Below are 21,714 nucleotides of genomic sequence, written 5' to 3' on the forward strand. Positions count from 1 at the left end.
TGCAGGCACTTTTGACAGAGCTGCTCTTGGGCCTGAGCGACCTGCTGTTATCTGTTTTGAAATTATGAATAGATAAAAAGTGACAATTAAATCATAATCTCATGTCAGGTATTAATACTTTAGATATTATTTAGCACCATAGGAAATATGCTGTTTAAAACACAAACTGTCAGACCTCTGCTTCGATGGTCAAGATACAACAACGATCATGTTTCTTGTCATGCCTAGACTACTGTAATTCCCTGTATATAAAACAGTTATCTCCCATCTCCGATTGGTACAGCTAGACTGTTAACTAATTCTAAAAAACGCAACCATATCACTCTTATCCTAGCTGCTCTTCATTAGTTGCCTGTGAGTTTCAGTTTAGTGATGATATGCCGGTACCATATGAGCGTGAGCGCAGCCTTAGATCCTCATAGGGCTTTTTTACCTTGCAGTTCTAGCTCTTTATTATCTTACTGCACTTCTTATCTTGTTTAGTAAAGCACTTTGTTAATTTTGTGGCATGCTTTCATTCCACTTCAATTGATGGTACAATAGGGAGTAGCACGTACGTGTCAAAAACGCAAAGACTGTATAATAATAACATTGTAGGCCATTAAAATTCCAACATGGGACTAATCAAAGACACATTTAGCTAATTTTACGATTGCCACGATTCGTTTCGTCAATTAGGATGTAACACTATTATCACACATACGCTCCTGCCAGTTTCTCTCATTCTCATGCAATAACAATGTGTCAAGAAATACACAGTGAACACCGGGTCCTGAAAAGGTAATGAAGAACCCATTGTTTCCTAGCTTTGCTTTTATTCATGGAGACACAATAACAACCAATCTAACATCTTAAAACAAACAGGAAACAGTTTAGGTGAAAAATTAAAGTAAATACCAACATAAAGTGTCTTTGTAAGGTTTTGGGCCACCACAAGCTCTGTTCAATAGGGTTAAGATCTGATGACTGCAAAGGCCATAATGAATCAATTAATCAATCAATCAATAAATCTATGATTCACATTTTTATACTCATCAAACAATTCAGTGACCCCTCGTTCCCTGTGGATGGGGGCAATGGCATCCTGGATCCAATAAGGATAGAAGTGTTTCATCGTGACCCTTCCCTCTAAGGGGACAAGTGAATCCAAACCATGCCAGGAAAATGCCCCACACAACATAACAGACCTATCGGACACCCTCACTGAAGGGGTCAAGCATTCAGACCAGTACCGTTCTCTTAGTTTACGCCTCACATGTATTCACCACTTGTGGAGAATATGGTGAAGGATGACTGATCTGACCTTATCACTTATTTCATTGAATGCAAACCCTATTTGCTGATGTCTGACCTATAGATTGAAATTCGGATGCACTTAAATCACTGTTCCTATTGAAACACTCGCCAGTCGAGTCTGTGACTGAAGCTCCTGCCATCAATGCCCCAATTTATTTAGCGAATGCAAAATCCTTGAGCCAAGTAGTTACCTCCCACGCTGGGCAAGACCTAGCCGGTTGAGTGTCTAAACGGAAGTACCGGAATTTGGCGGAAGTACCGCCAAAGGAAATGACGTTGACGCTTTACAAATCTATTTACATTCTCCGTGAATGAAACGAGTATTGTGATTGGTCGAAAAAGATCGTTTCCAAGGGAAATACGTACAACTTTAGTCCCGCCCCCCTTGTGAAGGATGGCCAAGCAGGGGCCATGTCTGGTCCTGAATCTATTCAGGGTAGACCTGCTGGGTGGGGTCTGACACCAGATGTTTGTTTGGGACCTCCTTGGACTCCTTTTCAAAGCTGATTGGATGGCTAAGTCAGCTGGTGGGGTATTCTTCCAAATTGGTCTTCTAGAATTAGGATGGAAGTCGAGCAGTGAGTGGGTTGAGGATATCTTCATGGATTGGCTTTGTTGTTGCTGCTTTCGGCTTGGGTTTCTAGGATTCTTTGACTTGGCTCTCAGGCATCGTCTCTTAGAATTTAGTCTCCCTAGGCAAACCTGGGTACTGACGGAGGACGCGACGTGAACGCTGACCCAATAACTTTTTCTTGCCATCTTGATTCAACATCGAGGTCAACTCAGCCTGCCTATGCATGCCACAGAGCATGATAGGATGTTAATTGCTTAATTGCATCATGCAGTAAACCTGTATAGGAAGCATGAGTTTGTCCACTCATTTATGTTGTTTTTTCCTTTTCACCTGTCGCGACCTGATAGCCAAATGGCACCAATGCACGATAGCAAGTCCCTGGATTCGCTTCCCGGCTGGCCGGACCATTTGATGCATGTCACCCCCCTACTCTCTTTACAATGTACACCTATCACACACACACACGCACGCACGCACGCACGCACGCACGCACACACACACACACACACACACACACACACACACACACACACACACACACACACACACACACACACACACACACACACACACACACACACGCACACACACACACACACACACAGAAGTAAGAGATAATGAACGAATGAGAGACACAGAAGTAAGAGATAATGAACGAATGAGAGTGAGTGAGTGTGAGTGAGAGAGAGTGAGAGAGAGAGAGAGAGAGAGAGAGAGAGAGAGAGAGAGAGAGAGAGAGAGAGAGAGAGAGAGAGAGAGAGAGAGAGAGAGAGAGAGAGAGAGAGAGAGAGAGAGCTAGAGAGAGAGAGAGAGAGAGAGAGGGAGCTTGCAGCTAACAAAAGTAACTATGGTAACGGCCAGCTCTACATTGCACTAGCTTCCACAGCTCTGGCCAGAAATAAAAAATGTTGGTGCTAAGAGCGAATCAGGTAAAGACAAAAGATCCAGGGTGAGACTATTTATAGTGGGCTTTACATAACACATACACATACACACACAAGCATGCACGTGCACGCACATCGGCACATGCACGCACATGCACACGCACGCACGCACGCACGCACACACGCACGCACGCACGCACACACACACACACACACACACACACACACACACACACACACACACACACACACACACACACACACACACACACACACACACACACACACACACACACACTCACTCCAGCTCATGCACACACACATGTGTTCGCCAAGGAAACCTGGCTGCTCAAACATTAACAGCGAGCTTCTGGAGGGGGGAAAAGGGCCTGTGTCTGAGGGACGTGGGATGCAAAGCGTACTAGCGTTGATAAACTGATATTACAAGATAATGAGTATGAAGAGATGATCATGAAAAAATATGTTGATGGGAATGAGGGAGATGACTGGGTTGACAGAAATTATGAAAACTGAAGATGATGGTGGTGGTGGTGATGATGATGGAGGTAAATATGAACATAATGATAATATAAGAGATTCAGCAGATAGAACTCTCAACTATATTCAGAATATCCAGATAAGTGACTAAATCTATATTAAAGAGGAAGATAAGCGACAAAATCTAACTCCAAGAAGAAGAAGCAAGCAGATAAGAACTCTAAATTCGATCAGAGAAATATAAATAGTGATTATCATTAATAATCATTATTCTACATTCTGCATAACACTATTTTGTTCCCCATCTGACCAGGATTTGAGTGACTAATTCACCCCCAGCTAACCAGCAGATAAAGCAAATCTTCATAACAACAAGGGAGATGACAGTGATGATGATGATAGTAGAACTAGTAGTAAAGAGAGAAGAGGAAGCAAGTCACATTGAGACCAAACGACAAGAATCTAGTAATTTTGTGTCCAAATATTCAAGAACTTGGGAATCCCGTACTACAAGCTTAGCGCATTACGGACACAACTTCTATGGCCTGAAACCCTAGTGCGCCTGCTCTATTCCGGAAGGAGAGTGTGCTTCCGGGAGAGCGTGCCCTGGCTGAGCAATTTTCATTGAAATTATTTTATATAGCTCTATGGATGGAGGTAGCCATTTATGTAGCATGACCATCATACTGTATGTAACATGATGCAACATGAGCATCATACTGTAGCATGATCATAATGAAAACGATGGTAAATGTCTTGTCTATTTGTCTGGGTGTAAATGTAAAATCAAAGGAGAGTACCCCCCACCAAACACTTCTGAGGACATTAACATTTTATGAATGCATTATTACAATATTTGACAATTTAAAATCCCTAACCCTGAAGCTGCAACAAATTCTGTTTGTAGATCTGCTATTTTCGGTGCTCGACACTGGCACACAACTATGTATAGCCTAAATCTAAAAGAAAACACACACACACACACACACACACACACACACACACACACACACACACACACACACACACACACACACACACACACACACACACACACACACACACACACACAAACTATCATAGCACCTCAAAACTGCCAACATCTCCCCAGATGGTGGGAACATATAAATCCCAGATGTACAGTACACACACAGAAGCTGTGTGAGGAATATATAGGTGATCCATGAACAGCAATTTCCTACAAATACAGCCTGCCATCATATCTTAAGCCCCAAATGGAACTATTAACAAAATTATCCACTTACACCTCTGCAATGCTATGCAGCTCTCTATTGTCAGTGAAATGATAGCTGAGCTGTATTCAAATAAGGGCCCTATCAACCTTTCAAATGCCTTATTAATTAGCTCCCTCTAGCATAAGTTCTCAGTAATTACATGATAATGTGTAGCTAGCGCTGAAGGACTCGTAATCCACTATTAAGGCAACTTTACGAACGCTTGTGAAATGTCCATTTTTTATTTTTTTTAACCACATAAACAAACTCTTCAGGGCAATATTCTACAGCTGTATGTGTGCTGTATGCACAAGCCTGTTAGTTGTTACAGGGAAGTCGCAAAATAGCCAACATGTTCCTCTAAGGAAAAGCTCTGATAGGGTGAGATGATATGCAAATTAGACCCTCTCCCTGACTCATCTGTTTATTATGCAGTCACATTAGTTAGATCTGATGCCGCCTGGCTATTATCCCATCGCACCATGGAAAAAAGGGGTCTTGGGTGAGGGGGTTGGATTGTGGAGAGTGCTTTAGTCACACAGAACAGCCATACTCTTCAAAGGAATAAATGCATTTTTTTTTCTCTGACAGTGGTTTGCTTTGAGGGGATGCAGCATCCATTTCCTCAGAGAGAAACAGTAAAACAGTCAGATGATATGGCTCACCAACGCTCAAATCCCATGATGATGTGTTTTGTGTTAAGGTCAAAGGTTGAACGATGGGCTTTGGGTCTCTGGGAGGTATTGATCGCACAGGCTTCTGATGGTACATCTGCTGGTAAACAACTTGTGAGGGCTCTGCTATCTTTCTGAAACCAAGTATTGTGTTTAGTTTCTTTTTTTTTTACTATTTGTATGGCATATTTATATTTAGTATTTTGACATGACAAATTGGGTGATATGCAGCATATGTCCCCACCCACGCATACACACATACACGCATACAACCTTTTATTTAACTAGGGAAAGGGTAAATGAAGAGCTATGGTCTTTTGCAATGGTGCCATGGATGGGATGCAGAATGAAACATTGGTGTTTTTACTGGTTGAGCCTATAAGGCATCTTTAAACATCCGGTAAAGGGTTCCTTATCGCACCTGCTTAAATGTGAAGTCATCTTCAAATGAACACTCTAACTCTAATTGAATTAATATTCTGACTTGATATGAATGTTTTACTCATTACTTATTCACTGACTACAACAAATGTACATGACATTTTCTTGGTCACATTGGTGCAGGAACCACTCAACACACAACAAGTGATGTACTGTAAGTACATAGTGATGTACTTGGTACAAATGGACAAGTCTCAGATCCATTGCAACTGCAATGTGCAGGGCAACGCTGGATAAACAGCACATTTCTGCTATTTGACATTTTGATGAACACATTAATGTCTGTGGATGGAGCTTGTTATATAAGCTACTGAGACTTTGTTTGCCAATCTGTGCCTTCACAACCAGAATGCAGTTAGCCGAGCACTATATTTAGCCCTGCAAGCTTACTGCAGCATGCTGGACCTTAAACTAAGCTACTACACATCTACTGTATCCTATTGAAAGGATTCATGAAAGACTGTAGAACTCAGTGGTCAACCAAAACACACACACACACACACACACACACACACACACACACACACACACACACACACACACACACACACACACACACACATAGAGAGCTCTCTTTCTCTCTCACTCTTTCTCTCCGAGAGCCAACATCAGTGCTCCCTGCACCGAGACACTGGTTATGTCATGTCAAAGTATTAATAAGAAACCTGGCTACTTGTATGGCTCAGTGTGAGAATGTATGTCAGCATGTCAGTGATTGAAAAGAAAATGCCATCCCTCCGTGTTCTCTCCGTGCCTTTTGATGTAATCGAAGTGCTCACAACAATGATGTGCCATGGAAACCGTGAGGGTAAAAACAAATAATTTGCAGCAGATTGACGTCAGCTAGTGACCTTCGGTTTGTGGTCTGACAAAAGGAGAAAGAGCCAAGCTGCAGCGTTTAAGGTCACAGTATGCTCAGGATGTTGATACCGTCTTCCTCCTGGATGGTGGAAGATTTTCTGCAGAACATCTTAAGTGTTGATGGTCACAGGATGACTTCAACAGATGTTTTCACTAAGTTAAATAAGGGCTCTTGTGCTCATAATATTGCTGCAGGAATATGTAAACAGCAAAACATATAAATGATCTTCCGGAACTCAAAGCTAAGCTTTGTACTTTGCATCTGTGATATTTTCTCTGGTAGATTTCTGATGCTGACCTGATACTGATGATATCTGCATGTGATATCACGAGTAACAGTTCAAATTAGACCTAATGTAAATACTGTATCGTCCTCATTGCAATATTGTAATAGTTATATTGTTCAAACAATGCTTTGTGTAATGGTAACTACTTTTAGAAAGTACTTTTAGACAATTGGGAAGACTGAGAAAATGAAGGAGAAAAAAGGGCTTCTAGTGGGATTTAATCTATTACCAATGATAAGCAGAAGCTATACCACTTGGGAAATAAGATTGCACAGAAAGGTGAAAAGTTGCTGATATTGACTGGAGGATCAAAACACAATGCACCTATCTAATACTCGATTAGGGTGCTTCGATTAGGGTGCTTTGAATTGCAATTATCATGGAAAGTCAATTACTGTGTAGTCAAATTAAATACAAGGATTATAACATTGGACTGTAAGACTATATGTGCGCATTTGCAAGTGCATGTTAAAGGGATATTTCTCTTTCAAAAAAAATGTGGGTCATTTTATCGTCTACTCAGGCTTTTGGGAGCACCCCGGACCATTTTTAAGTTGCTTGATTCAGTATTTAGATATTTGATATTCATTTCATCAGACACACCCCCTTCCTATACAAACCCATTGTAACTTCAAACTCCATTTTAAACATGTTAGATTCATCAGAAACACCCGGCGGTATGAGTTACCAGAACCAAGGACAGGTGTTTTCGATGAATCTATCATAGTTAAAATGGAGTTTGAAGTTACAATGGGTCTGTATAGGAAGAGGGCGTGTCTGATAAAATGAATATCAAATATCTAAATACTGAATCAAGCAACTTAAAAACTGTCTGACAAAAGCCTGAGTAGATGACAAAATGACCCAATTTATTTTTCAAAGTGAAATATCCCTTTAAGTACAATGCCTATACTGTATGTATCCTATATTGAAATTGGGAGGACCGGCCAGCCGGCCAGATCTTTTGTATGAACATGAGATGCACAAGCCAAATTCTTGATATGTTAACATACATTACTTGACCAATAAACAGATTCTCATTCTGAAATTTGACGTACCAAGACTCACTAAATATTTACCATTTTATTCTATGCTCAGTGAAGGTAAAATCCCAGTTATGTACATTAAACATGTTAAACTAACACAAAAAGAAACACAATTAGATCATTTATTGTTTAACAAAACAATTCCACAATCAGATTTCATATTATTCCTTGGCACTCAACCCACAAATTGTGTCACACCAATTTACTGGTGCTTCCCGAGACAATTCAGTCGAAGCTAACCAACACGGTGCAGCAGTGGTTCTCAAAGTGGGGTCCAGGGTCACTCAGTATCCTTGAGTGGGTTCCATTTGTACACTCTGAAGAGTTATGGGCGTCCTTGAATTAAAAAAAAGACACAGACTGACTGTCTGACAGACTATAACACAAACGGTTTTCATTCCAAGATCACCAATCAGGAATGAATAGGAGTTCAGACCGCATAACAACACAAATTGCACTCATTTGTGAAATAAGTCCATGGTCTGATCTGCTGTTGTGAATGAGAGTACTAGTCTTCCTGCACAGCAGTATGTAACATTAACCGCATATTGTGTGTTCAATAGGGCTGCACAAATAACTGGGAAGGGGGGTCACTATATCGTCTTCTACATTTTCCAGAGGGAAACATCTTCCCAGACACATCCTGAACCACATAATAGTGCAGATTCATAGGCCTATACATCATGTTACACATTATGCTACCGTTATCCTTTCCTATTAAACAAAATGGCCATTTCAACGTGTATCACATTCCATACCACACACACACACAGTATTCAGAAATATCAGACTTCTCAAAACAAACATCGGCAAACAAAAACTGGTCTACAATCATTTAAATAAAATTCGTTTAAATAAAACATAATTTCATAAGATGCCTGCATGGAACCTGAGGGTCTCATTAGACTAAATAGAGGTTAATACCAAACGAACAATGCTCTTGACAACATGACTCTAACTTTGGGGTTTGCTTTCATATCAAAGGGGTAGGAACATTTGACCAATCAGATACATTTTCTTAATCATCAACACTTTAAGTTGCAAAACATTGTCTGTATGACAAATGAGAACCAATATCTTTTATTTCAAAAGACTTGAGGTGAGATCTAACGTATCAGTACTGTTCAGCCATCATTAAAACTGTCAGGGCTGACCAGCCTGTGAAAGGGTGGCTTCCTTGGCCTCTGCCAGTGCCGTCGTTGTATTGTTCCCAGATATACCCTGTCTCAGCATATTGCCTGTAAACATTGTTGATAATATTTGTCCTGAGTTCCTGATAAAGGACAGCTGCCTTCTCCTGATATGGGCCTTCTTGGTTGCTGTAGTGGTGCAGGGCTCTCACGGTCAGGTAGTTGATGTTGATCCATATGGGGCCCCTCCAGTAAGGGGCGTCGTGTTCCGTATTTCTCTTCATGTACATGGGGTCAGCCCTGGAGAGCGAGCGGAGGCCGTAGGGAGTCCACAGCTTGTCCGAGTCCCTCATATCTCGCAGGATGTGTTCCAGCTTGGGCGAGTTTGGCTCAAGGATGTGCAGCAGGAAAGGGAACAAGCCAACGTAACCAAAAGCGTTTACATATTGCAGTTTGGGGGCACGGCGGACTGAGCGCACTAGTCGTGCCACAGGGAACTGGTGCCGTGGCTGCCCAGGAGGCACGTACACCTTTTCCTGCTGTAAGGACACTGCCTGGGTGTGGTTGCCATAGTCACTGAAGGCATGAAGCTGCTCGGACCAGTAGTACTCACTGAGGAGGCCGTTGTCGCTCAGCACTAGGTGGGTGCGCTCATATTCCTGGTGCGGTTCGCCCAGGAGCTGTGCAATGCTAGCCATGATACCCGATGCCAATGCCATCCAGCAGTGTAGATCCACATGCCGCTCGTCTGCTGAGGGATGGGAGGCTCGTGGATAATCATCGAGCCCAGATGTCAACGTCTTGGGGTTGAGGAAGAGATTAGTATCCTTGTCACGTCCTCGCCAGCGGTACGAGTTGGGCAGGAGCCCAGACTGTGTGGTATTGTACCACTCAAACCAAGTTTTGAGCCTTGGGTACAGCCTTCTGAGAAACGGAAAGGTCTTCTGAGATGACACAGCATCTGGGTTTGAAGAGTACTGCTCAATGAGCTCCTGAAGTACCAAGAAAAGGGTGGGTGGGTTGGCGTTCTCATTTCGCTGGACCACAAACTCAGCGGGGACCTTACTTCGAGCCTCATCGCCGAGGATTTGCTCACGGGGGATCCAGCCCTCAACGTTAATGAGGTCCAGCCAATGAGAGATGGATTCACGGGACACCTGGGGGTCCCACTTGCTCAGCAACAGCTGGTGAAAACCCTCATCCCACAGAAACCCTCTTGGGAAGAAGGAGCGGGAGGGTACAGCAGTGAACAATGTACCATCAGGGTAGAGAAGAGGGTATTCGTTGTAGTGTGACTGGACCACCGACTGACCATAGAAATAGCCCATCCCACCCAACATATTACTGAGGGCTGCCTTGCTGAATTTAACTTGAGCCTGACTGAAGCCTTTGCTCTCGAGGCCAAACGTCTTCTCAAACTTGGCATTAAAGGCAGCTTTCCTCTTTTCCAGCTCCTCCGTCATGGTGGCGCCCACCAGCTGGTTGGGCCGGTCATGAAAGCTTTCGGACTCAAACAGGACTTCAATCTGGAACGGAGTCTGGATGGTCACCTGGTGAACCACAAAGTCACTCTCCTTCCGGGCGTCAGTGGGTTTCTGTTGGTGCTGGTGGTGGGGCGGCTTATAGGAGTCCAGGCCAATGTAATGCCTCTTCTCACCAGAAGGGGGGTTGTAGACGAACCTGCGGTTTAGACTGTTCTTCACAATGTCAGTCAGCTTCTCCAAGCCAGGAGAGACCGTCTGAAGGTAGTTGTAACTGCAAAGAGAAGCATTGATCACACTGTCACTTGGCTTGGACATTAATGACCTGTTTTCTTCACCAGTATAATTCAGTATGTTTGCACAATGGTAAGACATTAACACATTAACTCATTGACTACTGGAGTAAAAAAAAAAACAGTGTTTGCAGCTGTCAAAGCCACAAACGTAGATAAACGGTATGAAATATTATATTATATATCCATGGTATTGCATAAACTCCCAAGAGATGGTTAACCATTAGACACCTAGAGCATGTTGTAGACAAGTATTACATAGTTTTAATGTCATACACTGGTAAAGTAATACAACTTTACCAGTTATTAGTATCTTTTCAATCACCATTTCTTCCAATTCAGCTCCAGCCTCTAGGGTTTTCTTTTAATTCATTCTGTCATTATGTTATTATACTGTGTGAAGGCGCCAGTCCACAGCAGAGAATGACAGATCAGTACTATGCCTGTGTGGCTAGATCTCTATTCTTCAACAAGGCCTTACAGTTTTGTCTCTCCATAAAAGCAGGGAGCTGAGAAAAGGCTTTTTTCCTAATAAAATAACAAGGAAATGAACGGTGCATGTGTTTTTTGCGATCAGGTGATTTCTTGCTTCCCTGCTCCACTGAGGGTCAAATGGTGACTCATATGTTAGCGAAGAGCGCTATCTAGCGTAAAACATGTCCTTGGCGGTGTGGGCATTGGATTGAGACACGTCAAAACCAAGCCCCCAGAACCGAGAGGGCGCATTGGACATGTTGGTCAAACATAGGTACTGCAGCTTATTACGGCTGGGGCCAGACCATAGGCCGTAAAAAATATGGACGAAGGGAACGGTGACGTCACCCATTGGTTTCTACAGACCGTAAATGAAGCCGATTGTTCAGGAACGTGCAATCCGCCATCTTTAATATATACCATTGGGCACGTCGGAACTCAAACGCTATTGCTTGAGACCAGACATGTGACCAGGGAACCGGAAAACAATCCCCAAAGAATGCTATTGGTTGGGTAGCTTGTCAATCAAGAGCGGGGGCGGGGAATGAATACTATTGGTTGTGTAGGTTGTCAATCAAATCATCCCGCCCCTCCTGGAGCATAGCCTACTTTATCGTCAATTTTAGAATAAATGGGACATAATTTAGCAAAACGCATATCATGATGATTGAAAGGAGACTTTAAACTAGCGACTGGAAGCATATAGTATTTATGACCATTTTTATAAAGGTAAGAAAATCTAAAGTCAAAAACCCATCCGCTTACAATAAGAGAATATTCCTTCTGACACCTGCAGGGGTAAAACAGCGCCATACAAGCCATTCATATGAACTGTCTCTCTTACGTATCGGCTTCAATGTAAATATGTCAGGCTGGCCCCTTGGGCCAGACACATGAATGAGCGAAAACGGTTTCGACCAATGGGCTCGACTCACAAGCTTGCGCACAGGGCTGCACACGGAGGTGGCGCCAAACGCATCACATAAGCCCCAAATACCCGTCACATTTCCCAACCCAAGAAGGGGTGAAAAGGAAGTATGCGCTGGGTGAGAAACTCCATACAAGTGGATGGGCGGGGATTTCCGGTGCCCTCTCTATTATTTTTAACTCTATGGTCAAAACACGTCACTGGCAGTCAATGAGTTAAAACATGAGGCAGATTCTCAGTAATTCTCAAACTTTTTGGTAATTCAAAATTATTCAACATTTTTCAAACACTTTCAAGATTTTTCTAAAATGTTCAAAAATAGCAGATGTACAAGCTCGCAGCGCGACACGAAGTGACACACTATTTTTGAATAGCCAATGCTAATGCCGGTATTTTTTTTAAAGGCAGTGGCTCCTGGACCATATCAATATTAATAACCTTTTATTATATAAAAGGTTATTAAAACATTGTACTCATCATGAATATCAAACAAGACATGCAATTGAAGGAAGGTTGAATTTTCCCAAAGTTAAAACATCTGTTATACAGAAAACTGTTATGTATAGAGCTATTGGAAGATGGAATTCATTGCCGAGTTATATTGTTCAAGCCAATACAAAAGAGGGTTTCAAAATTATGGTAAAACAGTACCTTCCAATATTTCATGAACTTTAATGATTTTGTGTTTAACCTTTGACATCTTATTGACTTGTTTGTTATTATCATGAAATGTATGGTTTGGGAAAAAAAAAAGAAAAAAAAAAAAGGAAATAATAACAATAATAATAATGTATGGGTAACCCTTTTCTCCCTTTGATCATGAAATGTACAAAATTGTAAAATTGTAAATGTATTTCTGAATTTTTGTAGGTGAACTATTGTCTTTGTCTGTGTTTGTATCTATGTTCGTTCTGTATGATGTGTATTTGGGTGTGTCGGACCCCAGGAAGAATAGCCATGCTTAGTGCAAGTGCTAATGGGGATCCATAATAAAGTAAAGTAAAGTAAAGTAAATACAGTACATCACACCCACAATATGTGTGAACATGGTTGTGTTTAGGCATTACATTATAGATGGTTACATTTAAATATAAAGGTAAACATATTTGTTTGGGGCATCCTGGTGGCGTGGGGTAAAATACAATTCCTCCATGGCGACCTCCGGCTTGGCCGGGTGCTTCAATGTAGACAACTGCCCGTGTTCAGGGGTGGGAAGCAGGTATGGGAGGGTGCTCTCTGTCGCTGCACTAGTGACTCTTATCAGGTTGGTCAGGGAGCCTGATAATAAGAGTAGAACTGGGAGGGATAGCATGTATCTCTGTACGCATTATGCCCTCCCGGTGAAACTCCTCACAGTCATGTAAAAAGAAGCAGCTGGCGACTCCATGTTTATCAGAGGAGACACGTGGTTGTCGACTCTCCCCAGACCAAGAGAAGGGGAGGGAAATGACAGGGACAATATAGAAAACTAGAGGTTCCGGCCGCTACGCAGGGCTCACATCTAGAGTTTGAGCCCCTAGCAGGGACCCCGCCCCCTGAGTCGATACATTTATGGAAGGATGATTGTTATTGCTTAAACATGTACCGTAAATTTCGGACTATAAGCCGCGACTTTTTTCCCATTTTTCGACCCTGCGGCTTATATAACGGTGCGGCTTATCTATGGATTTTTACAGCTAACGGCCACTAGGGGACCTCCTAAATCTATGGATTTTACACCCGCGGCTTATAGTCCAGTGCGGCTTATATATGTTCCAAACATTCAATTTAGCTGCTGCGGCTTATAGTCAGGTGCGGCTTATAGTGCGAAAATTACGGTAATTTTGTGGGACATGCTATGCTATATAGTTGCTGTTTTAAGATCTGGGAGGGAGGTTAGCCAGCAGTTAGCCAATAAGATTGCATGACCTCAAACTTGAGCATTTAGAGCTTGTAGAAATTGAGAACCAGCTCAATTCAATAGAAGAAAAAAGAACAACAGGAAGGTAACCAGCAAAAGCTAAACGTAAATAGAAAAATAACAATCAATGCATAATGAATAATAAGGGAAATATAATTTGAATAGCATCAGCCTGTCTCTGTTGACAGCAGTCCGTCAAAGCTTACAGTATATGTTAAGTTGTTTACTGCTATCAAACAAGTAGCAAATCTATACTAGCTGTATATTGATCCTTGATGTGCCTTGAGGCTAAACTGTTAACATGCCAAAACATGGTCTCATATAACACAAAGCTGTAGTGCAGTTTCCAGCCATATCATGGTGGATAACAAATACATTGCTAGTCCCTTTCCTTTTTATGCCAACAGTTCACATAATTCATACAGTATGATAAGTGCATACCGTGCCATTTCTCTGTCTGCTTTAGTCTTCTCTGGCCTTTGTGAAACTTTGCAATATTGGTGTTTCATCTGACAGTTGTTTGGAAACATTTTTCCTCCACTTTGTATTCAGTCAAAGATATGACTCCATTTTCCTATTATGTGTTTTTATTAAAAGAAATGTGATGATCTTATATTCCAATGTAATTGTTATCCTTCTAGAACAGGACCTATATGCAACATACATGTTATTTGCATGTTCCTTTACCATCTTATTTTTGGATAAGCAGTTCAGGCGACATACGACACACATTGTTTTTGGTTTTGTGCAAGGAACTTGCACTCATTACAATTTGACAGGCCATCTGTACAACACACACTTGAAAATGTCCTCTGTACTGCCTGTCATGCTGCTTCCACACATTGCCTTCCTGCTGTCGCTTCATTGCTTTTTATTAAAGCCCACCATTTTACACAATTCATTCTGGTGAACACTCATATTTCACATTACCCAAGACTATAACAGTTTTATTGCTCATTTGCTTTCATTTTGAATCTTTACAAGTTCTGTTTTATATATATATATAAATTTTGAGCAGCCAATTATTTTTCCCCTTTTCCTCCCAATTTAGTCGTTATGCCAATTCCCCACACACTTGTGTGTGTGGCCTTGTCAGTGCTTTTTTCCACCTACTGGTTCACCTGCCAGTGAGGAGCTTCACCGAGAGGACGTTAGCGTGAGCGGGTGAACACCCTATTCCTCACAGTTCAACATCCCCTGCTGACAGGCTCCCTGCCTAACCTGTAGGAGTAACTGGTGCAGCGACAGATTTTCCTCCCCGTCCGGCTTCCCTCCGCGAGCATGGCCAATTGTGCTCGTATGGACGCCCAGAAGGCGCCGTGGCGGATTCAAACCCACAGTCTCCGGTGGTAGACAGGAACTTTACCCCTGTGCCTTTTACAAGTATTTCTTGGCATTGACAAATAATATATTCCTGCCATTATAGCCTTATCTATTTCCACAATCATTTTCTTTAGACGGATGCTCTATATTCAGTTATTCACACATGGCTTTGCCATTTTCTCGAATACGTATCCATATATAATCAGTAGAAATATGTCATTAATTTTGCTTAATTGTTGACAAAATACACCAGGAGGCAGGCATCATTTCCACAAGTCAATATAGTGTAGATTAGATACTTTTACATATCAACTACAACTACAAAAACTTAGCAAACGAGGTAACATTACAGTTAATTGCTGATAGCTCTCAACAGCATTGATCTGTTAGCTAAACAGAGAAGTGAGGCTATTGTTGCAAAAACAATAACCAGCTAACATTTCAATTTCATATAAACTAACAGACTACAGTAATGTTTAATAACAACCTTACCCACACGCCACACAATCAGTCTATCTGAGGAGTCACACCTAATATTAACACATATACACCACATCTAGACTAATCCAAAATTAACCACCTTCAAATGGTAAATGGCTCCTTCAATCATGCAATCACTTAAAGGAGTAGTTCACCCCAAAAAATACTTATTTTCTATCAATTACACACCCCATGAAGCCTTGAATTCATGGATTTTCTTTGGGTTTCGTCGCATTCCTAAGCCAATAATTTGATGACCGTGTGTATTTCCAGTAGGAGACACAAAGAGTCTCCTTTTTGTCTCCTACCGGATACATTAGCCGATAGGAGACGGTTATCAAATTATTGGCTTAGGAATTGGACAAAACCAATAATAAATCCATGAATTCAAGGCTTCATGGGGTGTGTAATTGATAGAAAATAAGTAATTTTTTGGGTGAACTACTCCTTTAACATATATAAACCTCACTTGCTGCCATCTTAGCTTGTGTCTTATCATGATACTGTATTCAGTATAGCACATAAAAAATAGTCCATGCCTTGAAGTGAGATTTGTTCTCTTAAAGCTGTTAGAATAAAAGTTCTATCATTTGTATTCATTCTAGACAGGCACAGTTGTCCCTTATTACTTTGAATATCAGTACTGATGTATTGGTAGAAGAGTACACAGATCATAAAGATGACATAATGCCTCTTACCATAGGTTCCCACTTACAGCAAGTTCAGCAGGACTCAGGTAAGATGGCTACCACTACAATACCATTCTAAAATGGCAATTCTTAATTATGTCATTTCTACAACCCACAACTACAAATCCCACAGCACGGGAGGACAGTTCACAAAAACGCTAATAAACAACTTACTTTTGGGAACAGTGACAAATTGGCTTTGTCACTCTCTTCATATGCTAACGGTCAATGTCTGTGTGCAAGTTCAGATTAATTGCGCAACCCACTGAGGAGAAAAATGTGGATCAGACAGAATGACAGACAGAGGTTCTTTCTTTTTATAGTAGGATACTAAGATTATTATACCTGGCATACTTGACACTGGAGGACTCCCCGCCGGTGACAGGCTTGCGGAAGGTGATCTTGTAGTTACCAAGTTCCTCAGAGAACCCAGTGATGGAACTCAGGCGACTCTTCTCTACGTGGGTCTCCACGGAGCCCTGTGTGTCTGCTGCCGCATAGAACATCAGAGAGATGACTGGCGCCTGGGGGGCAGAACTCTGATGGAAAAAAGGTCAAAGGAAACCCGTGACAACCTGTGATTATCATTTGTTTGAGACAGAAAGCTTTGAATACCATCACGTAAAGCAATGAGTTTGGTAATTTTTGGGACAGTTTATAGTGGTGCATAAAAAAAGCTGACAAATTAAGTTCATATAGAAGAATGAAGAAATTTGACATAAATGTTCTTATTCAATTATGCTCATTTGTGGATTGCATTCCTTTTCCACTTTTACACATGCAGTATACGAACACTCCCCTCTGCCTGTACTCTTTATACTACTACAATACTGTATACTTGCTGTCTGACTGGACAGTGTGATTAACAAGTAAAGCTCAAAGTCAACATATGCTTTGAACCTCAACCTACTGTAAAATAGTAAATACAGATTATCCTGCTCCTAAATCCTCACATGCTGGTTGGCAGTGATCCTCCAGGTCCAATCCCCACCATGGTCCCCGCCGGCCCTCTTGACAAATTCTGTGGTCAGGGTGAAGTCAATGTCTCGGACTTCCTGGACGCCGAAGGTGAGGCCATCGTGCATCTGCCAGCCATAGCCTAGCAGACGGTCTCCCTGTTCACAGGTGTGCCTCAGGTTCACATCCATGTCTGAGAACTGACGCATCCACATCAGACCTGGGAGATAGAAAAGGCTATGTGACTTTGCTGGTATGGGATACTCAATTCTCTCTTGTGTAGCACTGTTTGCAGTGGTGTGTTCTCGATTTTTTTGGAGGGTATACTATAACAATTCCCCCCCAGTTCCTCCCACACGTACGGCACGCGCGCGCGTATAATTAATTAATGTAAAAAAATTGCGCATGCTCCGCGCGTGTTTCTGCCCCGCACAAACTCGGCCAGGCCCACTCAGGCCCAGTTTCACAGTAACACTGAGTACACTTACAATATGCTTTGTACTGATTTTCTACTGTTTCTAATGTTAATCACCCCGTAACTCAACCACTTCGGAGCTGCTTTTAGCCTTGGATGCATTTTTTTTGTATTACCATAGAAGTGCAAGGATTGTTATAAATAAATGCTGGTTAGGCTTATCAGATATAATAGCAGTGTTAACAGCGAGCATTCCTGTATCTATTACAGAATAGTATTAACTTTTTCAAGATTTTGCAGTACAATGATGCTCAATTTGAATACTAATGAAGTACTCAATTCAGTGACCTACGTTCAATGAAGTGAATGGCAGGTCGTTGAAATGTGTAAATTCCTTCGCCAGTAGCCATTAATTATCACCTCAAGAACAATAGCCACGCACATGATAAGCCTCAGAGTTAGACTAGTCAGACGGTCAGACAGACCACATTCTTGCTGTTTGTATTGCTGCGCCCCCCAGCCCAGCCACTCCTGGGTGCAGCGTATCAGATACGCCGTTTCAAACTGTTTTTGAATGTATACGGTGGCGACGCAAAAAATCTGCAGGCCATACTGCGTATACAGCGTACCACGGTAGAACACACCACTGACTGTTTGTCGTCTATGCGCACCCAACCTTTTAAGATGAAGTAATAAAATTGGGCTCTGGCTATATATTGGCTGAAAACTACAATTTTAGTTAGTGTTGGGTTATTAGAAAACTGTAAACGGGAAGCATCTTGCGCCAGTGACTTAAAGGATATCCTACACACAATAAAGCATACTACTCTTACTGATTAATTGACAGTATGACAGTAACGGACATTGGTAGCCTACACCTTTACATAGTATGAGGCAATTGTTGGTCTGCTGCAAAAAACACTGGTTCTCAGCTCCACTTGTTTATTTGCTGTTCAACGTTTTGATCACATTGATCTTCTTCATGACATCTTGGTCTGCTCCCATGCTATTTATATGTATTTATCACACGGAAAAGTTTGTAAAATGATTTTTTATATAGTTTTGCTGTTAATCTCGTCATCTGTTTACTTTGGATTCTTCATTCACCGTAAAGGAATGTAATACAAATGAAAAATGTCATTGTATTCAACAAAGCCATGGGGTGAGTAAACCATGGAAATTAAGTATTTTTTTTGGGTGAACCTGCCCTTTAAATGAGATGAATCGTCCACTTAAAGGAGTAGTTCACCCCAAAAAAAAACATTTTCTATCAATTACACACAACTAGACCATACCCGTAGGGGGATATGAGCACCCAAAGTGCACATCCCGTCGTGGAGGCACAGAACACACACAAACACCCGCGCATATACAGATCTAACAGGCGGAGCCGTCCCCCGTCGCCAACACACACACTCAAAGAGTCTCCCACTGAATCTCCTACTGACTGATAAATTATTGGCTCAGAAATGTGATAAAAACTAAAAGATCTCAATGAATTCAAGGCTTCATGGGGTGTGTAATTGATAGAACATTTGTAATTATTTAGGTGAACTACTCTTTTAACCCGTAACTGCTCCCGGGGTGCCGTATTAATGGCACTTCCCCACTGCTCATAATAGTTAGGATGAGAAAAAAAATTCCTTATGTGCAAATGTACAGTGACAAATGCCCCCCCAAAAAACTAAAGGTGCCTATCCTGGGTAGAAAGATTGGTGCACACACACCCAGAAATCTGACATAAAGGAAGAACACCAAAAAATAAGTGGCAAGCTACCTGTGACAGTAGACCTGGGACTCCTGGTTTTCATGCCAAAGTATACCTGAGGCCTGTATGACCCCCAGAATCTTTCAGGGGAGACCTCAGCACTGGTGCTGTTGGCATCAAGGACACGGGGTGAAGGGTGAAGGGTCACCACTCTTTTGGCCAGGGCCGATCGCATGTACAGAGCATAGAAGAACCAAATGAGGCTGAAGATGCAAAGGCCAATGGAGATGTTGATGAATACTTTGCCGATGTCAAGCTTCTTCTTCTTTTCCTTGCGGTGCAACACAGTGGGCTTCTCATCTTTCCGCGGTAGGGCTAGGGGAGCGGATTCCCCAGCCCCCACCCTCTTCCTCTGCTTGCCCATCCGGCCCTACTGGAGCTGAGAAAAAGGACAGCTTTTTCAACTCAAATGAAATAGTAACAAGTAATTACAGTCAAATAGTTCTGTTCCGATATGTCTGTTTGGACACCAGTAAAAGGAGACAAATGCGATTGGACAAAGGACTTCCCACCCAGCATGCATCAGGGTGCACAACACTGACTTCATTCATTGTTGTGTATACTGCCCTTAATATTTCAGTCAGGAATTGGGTTACATGTTTATAATGATCAATGTGCGTTTGTTTGATTATTTTCACGGACACATTTGTTACACAACCATGGGCTTTGGGAGGAAAGCAGACAGAACACCCCCTCTGTTTATATCTTAGGTAGAAGTATAAAGACACCTGGCTGGCTGCAAATAAACCCGCTTCCTGTATTCAGAAGTTGTGATGTTGCTTCCTATGAATCCTCTGCCCACCCAGTCATTACAATATTATGCCATTCATTGTCAATTTCATAAATGTGATGATTGCTTTTTGATTGATTGATTGAATACTTTATTAACAGTTTGTGTGTGTGTGTGTGTGTGTGTGTGTGTGTGTGTGTGTGTGTGTGTGTGTGTGTGTGTGTGTATATATATATATATATATATATATATATATATATATATATTAATGCATAATAACGTTGTCTTCAGAATATCAAACCTTAGCGGCAGACCGGGGGCAGCTTTCTGTGATTGGTCAGTCAGGTCAGCTAACCAGCTAAACGTTGTCAGGTATTTTAACTCACAGTATATTATAATACATTCCATCTCAATCTGGAAGGATTTACCTCGGGAACAGGGTTTATTGAAAAGACGCACATTTTCAACACACAACTGAACTGAACCCACGGAATGACACGGTGACAGGCAGCCGTGACTGAGACTAGCCATGGTTCACATGACGCTCGTCGGCATGGAACCACTTGTTCCTGGTTTGCGAATATTTTACATTTACAACAGCTACATCTATATAAACGTTCAGATTTCAAATATAAAGTGCTAATCCCCAAGCCACTGATGTAACAAGTTAAAGTGAACCAGTCTAAGTGCACGTATCTTTCGTATTGTTCAATAAAAAGCATTTTAATCCGATCGGCGGACATTTTCAATAAAATAACAATTAATGTATCAGAGTGCAATACATCTCCCAACCCATATGGGCGCGTAATTGAAAGCAAACTCGGAGAAAATGGCCACCAATCGGATTAAAATGCTTTTTATTCAACAATACGGAAGATACGGGTACTTAGGCCGGACCGCTTTAACTTGATACATCAGTGGCTTGGGGGTAAGCACTTTATATTTGAAATCTGAACGTTTATGTATATGTAGCGGTTGTAATTCTCAAACCAGGAACAAGTGGTTCCATGACTGTCATGATATGACTGCCATGTTTCAGGGCTATGACTGAGCCCTACAACTAGCACGATGCAACATTGCATCGTTTTCTGTGTCTAATATTAAGGAGTCTGGTTTACGACTATTAGACGTTATAGTGACGGAACGTTCACACATATGTTAGTAATGGTGTGTTGTTATTGTTACTCACCTGTCCAATGTAACAGATTCTCAACTGTTCATTATATCCGTTGCTAGCTAATGCACTAGTAGCTACTTCCTGGTTGTAAGCCTACTGCCCCGCCTCCACTTCACCACCACCACTGACGTGTTACTCCCATGTGTTGACTGCTGGCTGGTTGCGTGGTCCAG

The 21,714-nt window shown here is 41.8% G+C and overlaps 1 protein-coding gene across 1 annotated transcript; it reads right to left on the reverse strand.

Annotated features, from left to right (window-relative positions):
• Window positions 1-7,904: 7,904 nt before the first annotated feature.
• On the reverse strand, window positions 7,905-21,691 carry mogs (mannosyl-oligosaccharide glucosidase). Its single transcript, XM_080451969.1, has 5 exons — window positions 21,554-21,691; window positions 19,644-20,013; window positions 17,448-17,671; window positions 16,840-17,033; window positions 7,905-10,681 (listed from the first exon to the last, which is right to left on the reverse strand). Exons 2-5 carry the CDS (start codon window positions 19,996-19,998, stop codon window positions 8,911-8,913), a joined length of 2,544 nt encoding a protein of 847 aa, XP_080308095.1. The 5' UTR covers window positions 19,999-20,013; window positions 21,554-21,691; the 3' UTR covers window positions 7,905-8,910.
• Between the last annotated feature and the right edge of the window lie 23 nt (window positions 21,692-21,714).

The sequence above is a fragment of the Gymnoscopelus braueri genome, assembly GCF_963280865.1.
Source record: "Gymnoscopelus braueri genome assembly, chromosome: 2".
NCBI classification, from domain to species: Eukaryota; Metazoa; Chordata; class Actinopteri; order Myctophiformes; family Myctophidae; genus Gymnoscopelus; species Gymnoscopelus braueri.